The sequence below is a fragment of the Miscanthus floridulus genome, chromosome 4, assembly GCF_019320115.1.
Source record: "Miscanthus floridulus cultivar M001 chromosome 4, ASM1932011v1, whole genome shotgun sequence".
Taxonomy (NCBI): Eukaryota; Viridiplantae; Streptophyta; class Magnoliopsida; order Poales; family Poaceae; genus Miscanthus; species Miscanthus floridulus.
The window spans coordinates 4,483,099-4,489,181 of NC_089583.1; the positions used below are offsets into that span (position 1 = coordinate 4,483,099).

The 6,083-nt window shown below is 48.6% G+C and overlaps 1 protein-coding gene across 1 annotated transcript; it reads left to right on the forward strand.

Annotated features, from left to right (window-relative positions):
- Nucleotides 1–3,016: 3,016 nt before the first annotated feature.
- Nucleotides 3,017–3,583, forward strand: LOC136547931 (uncharacterized). The gene is made up of 2 exons (XM_066539612.1): nucleotides 3,017–3,154; nucleotides 3,263–3,583. The coding sequence occupies exons 1-2, from the start codon at nucleotides 3,017–3,019 to the stop codon at nucleotides 3,581–3,583; spliced, it is 459 nt and encodes a 152-aa protein (XP_066395709.1).
- The last annotated feature ends 2,500 nt before the right edge of the window (nucleotides 3,584–6,083 follow it).

Genomic DNA, 6,083 nt, shown 5'->3' on the forward strand with positions numbered 1-6,083 from the left:
TGAGCTTCTCTGTAGCTTCATCAGACATTTTTTTGAGATGAGGAATTCTATTCCTAACATCACGAAAACAGAAGTCATCACCGCCTTTGTCCGAGGACTCCGTCACCACGACCTCCACTCCAAATTCAATCATAAGCCACCAAAGGGGATTGGCGAGATGATCACAACCGTCGATCAGTACGCCGATGCTGAACAGGTCAAAGTTTGCTTCAACGGGGATGCGGGCACTCACCACCCAACTCGCCGTAGCGATGAGCACCCCGACGAACGACGCCACAGTGACCGCTATTACGACGACCGTGGCCACCATCAGGACAGTGGCCGTGATCGGTCGGAAGGGTCAAAAGCTGGTTAGTATCGCCGCCGTCATCTAGACAACATTGTTGCCACCGTTGATGAACCTCGTACCAAACATAACTATGATGAGTAGTATAAGAAAGTCCTCGAGGGCCCATGCCCCCTCCACAAGAACAACAAGCACAAGATGAAGGATTGCCTTGGCTTAGCTAAGGAGTTCTAGGCCAAAAAGAAGGACGACGACGGAGCCAGTGGTCGCCGGCCACCTGGGGACAATAATAACGCCTTCCAGGATCACGACAAAGTGGTCACCACTATCTTCGAAGGCCTCGCCTCCGCTGAGAGTAGAAGAGATTGAAAGCTCATCGCCCGTCGGGTGCTCACCGTCAACATAGAAGACGTTATCGCCAACCCCAGCTATCGCCCCTAGTCTGAGGTCCCCATCACTTTCAGCAGGGCCAACCAGTGGACGCACATCCCTTACACATCGCGTTCCCCCTTATTCTCGATGCAACCGTCAAGAAGGTACTCTTCAAGAAAGTACTAGTTGACGGCGGAAGTGCCCTGAACCTGCTCTTCACCGGAGCCCTAAAGGAGTTGGGCCTTGGAGTACAAGACATCACCCCTTTCGACTCCTTCTAGGGTGTGGTATCTGGCAGGGCATCACGACCATTTGGAGAGATCACCCTCCCGGTACAATTCGGCATGGCTAGCAACTTCCGCATCGAGCACATCAACTTCTACGTTACCAACTTCAACACCGCCTACAACACCATACTTGGTCAGCCAGCTCTAGCCAAGTTCATAGCCATACCGCACTATGCCTATATGGTATTGAAGATGCCTTCGCCTACAGGAGTTCTGGCTCTGCGGGCCAACCTCTCTATCACCTACACCTACGAGACAGAGAGTCTTGTCCTCACCGAAGCCACCGACCCCTCCATCCAAATGGCCAGCATGGTCAACGATGCCAAGATGGTGCCCGTCGACAACCTAGAGATCCCAACGCTGGAGCCTCCTTGCGCCTTCGCCAAATCTAAGGAAACGAAGGAGGTCGGCCTCGGCCTCGATGACCCCACCAAGATCGCCAATATTGGGGCTCATCTCGACCCCAAATAGGAAAGCGCGCTCGTCTCCTTCCTATGTGCTAATGCTGACGTGTTTGCTTGGAAACCTGCAAACATGCCGAGGGCACCACGAGAGAAGATCGAGCACTCCTTGAATGTTTTGTCGACTGCCAAGCCGATCAAGCAGAAACTCTGACGATTTGTGCCAGACAAGAAGGAGGCTATTAGGGTAGAAATAAAATGGCTCCAAGCAATCGGATTTATTAAAGAAGTGTATCATCCTGAGTGGTTGGCAAACCCTGTTCTTGTTCAAAAAGAATAAACAATGGAGAATGTGCGTTGATTACACTGATCTCAACAAACACTGCCCTAAAGACCCCTTCGGTCTACCTCGAATAGACGAGGTGGTAGACTCCACCGTCGACTGCGAACTCCTCTCCTTCCTCGACTATTACTCCGGCTATCACCAGATATCCCTCAAAGAAGATGACCAGATCAAAACATCATTCATCACGCCTTTTGGTGTGTATTGCCATATCACCATGTCTTTTAGACTCAAGAACGCTAGGGCGACCTACCAAAGGGCCATCTAGATGTGCCTTGATCAACAGATAGGATGCAACGTTGAAGCCTGCGTCGACAATATGGTTGTCAAATCCAAAACCGCCAATAGTCTCATCGCCGACCTCGAAGAAATGTTCGCCAACCTAAAAAGATACAAATGGAAGTTGAACCCTTCAAAGTGCATCTTTGGAGTTCCATCCGACATACTCCTAGGCTACATCATCAGCGCTCGTGGTATCGAACCCAACCCTGACAAGGTTTCCACAATTACCAAAATGAAACGGCCAACAGCCAACCTACATAAATGATATACAAAAGCTCATAGGGTGTTTGGCTGCTCTCAGCCGCTTTATATCCACCTACCGTTCTTCAAACTACTCAAGGCCTCCGAGCACTTCTCCTAGTCGGAGGAGGCTGATACGGCCTTTGAGCAGCTCAAGTTGTTTCTAACGAAGCCTTCGATCATGATGGCACCTCCCCTATTGATCTACATCGCCACCACTTCTCGCGTCGTTAGCATAGCTATCGTCATCGAGCGCGAGGAAGTTGGACATGCCTATAAGGTACAACGTCCGGTATACTTCATCAATGAGGTTCATAATGAGTCCAAAACTCATTACCCTCAGGTCTAGAAGCTATTGTATGCCATTCTGGTCACCTCACACAAGCTCCGCCATTACTTCGAGTACTATAAGATCATCGTGGTCACCGAGTTCTCTCTAGGGGACATCCTCCACAACAAAGAGGCCAATGGCCACATCATCAAGTGGGCAATTGAGCTTGGCACTTATTCCATCGAGTTCAGGAGCTGGCCGACTATTAAGTCACAGGCACTGGCTGACTTCGTCGCTGAGTGGACCGAGATCTAAGAGCCCATCCCTATTGCTTTCCCTGAGCACTGGATAATGTATTTTGACGGCGCCCTCAACATCAATGGTACTAGTGCTGGCATTTTGTTTATTACTCCAACTAAGGACAAGCTCTGATACGTCCTCTGGATTCATTTCCTAGCTTCCAACAACACCGCGGAATATGAAGCATGTCTCCACGGACTTCGTATAGCCATCGAGCTCGGTGTCAAAGGCCTCATGGTATACGGAGACTCCACGCTGGTCATCAACCAAGTCAACAAATATTGGTCCTATTCTAGTGAGAAGATGGACGCATACTACGCCGAGATTAGGAAACTCGAAGGAAAGTTCTACGGTATCGAGTACCACCACGTGGTATGAGACCAAAATCAGCTCGCCGACCACCTATCTAAGATAGGCTCTTCTCATGCCATGATTTCACCTAAGGTTTTTGTTCAAGACCTCTTTATGCCATCTATTAAGGAAGAGAAGGAAGTTCAAGAAATTCTCCCCGTCGAGCAGCTGGTACTTGCAGTACCTTCACTGGCCATAGATTGTAGGGAACAATTCATCAAGTACCTCACCAGTGCCGACGTACCCACCGACAAGACCAAAATTGAATGCCTCATCTATCGCAGCAAGCATTACGTGCTGGTAGACGAGAAGTTGATGAGGAAAAGTGCCAAGGAAGGGATACTGCAGAAATGCATCACCCAAGATGTAGTGAAATTACTCCTTCAAATCCACTCTGGTTCCAGTGGCAATCACGTGGCCTATAGAAACCTGGTCGGCAAAGCTTTCTGAGGTGGTTTTTATTGGCCCACGGCCTTCGCTAACACAGAAGACCTCATTCAACGTTGTGAAGGATGTTAATTTTTCGCCAAGCAAATACACGTACCGGTGTAGGAATTGTAGACCATCCCAGCTTCTTGGCCTTTTGCATGCTGGGGACTGGACATGATCAGGCCTTTCAAGCCTACACCAGGTGGTTTTTAGTATGTGTACGTCGCCATTGACAAGTTCTCCAAGTAGATCGAATATAGGCCGCTTGTCTCGACCACTACAAAGAAGGCAGTCAAGCTCTTTGAAGATATCATCCATAGATTCGGTCTCCCAAACAGCATTATCACCGACCTTGGAACTACATTCACTAGGCACCATTTTTGGGACTTCTGAGAAGACCGATGCATCTTCGTCAAATACGTCTCTATTGCCCATCCTAGAGCCAACGACCAGGTCGAACGGGCGAATGGTATGATCCTCGATGCCCTCAAAAAGAGACTATACTAGAAAGAGGAAAAGCATCCGAGCAAATGGCTCAAAGAGCCCCCAGCTGTGGTCTGGGGAGTGCGCACTCAAGCTAGTTGCAACACCGGTGTGTCTCCATATTTTTTGGTCAATGGCTCAGAGGCCATACTTCCGGCGGACATTGCTTTCCGAGCACCTAGGGTGAAACATTATAATTAAGAGCAAGCCATAGTTGTTCGGACAGAGACGTTGATAGGGCCGAAGAAGAATGCCTGATCACTTGCATCCACATAGCCAAATACCTAGAAGGCATGAGAAGATACTACAATCATAACATCAAAGGTCGTTCATTTGTGGTTGGCGACCTCGTTCTCCATAGAAAGCAGAAAACCAAAGGGATGCACAAGCTATGTGACATGGAGGGAATTGACATCCCCAATTTGTGGCACATCGAGCACCTCATACGTTTATATCCTTGAAACGCTCTAGATATGTACTCTTCACTCCATAATGAATGAAGTTTTTGTCACCATAATTTGTCTCCATTATTTCTCCACTCCAGTTTGATCTCCATTTACGATTACCAGCTCCAAGTTACTCCTCAACAAACTCCGACAATTATACGTGATCTCCATAAATGCTCCACCTTGTTTCTCCGTACTAAAATATCTTTAAGATATTCCGCTAACCATCGAGTAGCACACGTTCCGCTCTGTGTTCTTTGGAGAAAACCATGTCTCCGATCTCTCCCTACACGTGCTACGGCCTCCAGCGCTCTGTGTTATGGGTGGTTGGTTGTGGTTCCTCAGTCATGTATGTTCCTCCTACAGGTGCATGGGCTCCAGCGCTTGACATTATGGAATATGGGCTAGCCAAGGCCAAGAGCCTAGTAATGAACTAACTGCTCGGATGCTACTTATACCATGTATAAACATGTTAGGGTTAACAATACGTCTCTTTTTCATTGCAAGCGCTAGCAAGCCACTTGAACATGCACATGTCGTCTACTTACAACATTTATACAAATACACAAATGTTTGCTTATGCCCTCATGCATCTAACTCTCCTCTCTAGTTGTCCCATACAGGTTCCTCTCCACTCAAGTTATTGAGCTTGGCCCTCACCGTCTACCTCACCGAACAGATTGACATCGCTGGCCAACCTCTTCACCATGTCCTCCACCGTATCTTTTAGCTGCTGCTACTTTGTCACACCCGCCCCTCTGGTGAATCTGGCCCCTATTGCTCGAAGATTGATGGAAGGTTAGCGAGACCGAACCACCGCTAGGTCATGTGTTACGACGGAGATAGTGGCGTCTCGGTTGAAGCTCTTAAAGTTCTCCTATGCTACCTTGCACCTATCAATGATGGCGTCTGGATGGGGCGTCCTATTGTCAGGCTGAGGAGCTACCTCCATGTCGATACAGTCGAGCACCGGCGTGACTCCAGCCACCACGGTGTCAAGTTTTCTCCTCTAGACTTTGGCCTCTAGCCCTAGCACATTGAACTGCTACTTGGTTCTTTGACGGTATTCTGCAGACACCAAAGGGATCTATGGAACGAAGAAATCATTTTAGCAACAACGCTGACCATGAACTACTCACCTTCTAGATCCTTGGCCAGTTTCTCTGCTCGCCCAGACGCCTTCTCCTTCTCCTCTTGGAGTTGACCGATGACTTGACGCAACCAACTGAGCTCCGCATCTTGATCAACAAATGTAATGATCGCAAGCCACATCAAGACTGTTCGGCAATGCAGAACAAATTCACCGAACTGCAATACCTTTCTTCTATTCGGAGATGTTTTTCAGCTGCTCGAAGATGCTTTTCAGCTACCCGGAGGTGCGCTCTAGCTGCTTAGAGATGGTCTTCAACTGCTCGGATAAGGAGCCCTTTTGGTACTCTAGGTACTTCGTGTTTGACTCAGCAAGATCCCTTTCATGCTAGGCCCTCTAGACGGTTTTCTCCATCAGTTTCACCGCCTCCTTCAGCTTCTTGTTCTCCTCAGTGAGGGGCTCCATCCTTTTGATCAACTGCTGCCATTGTACGGTAGTTCAC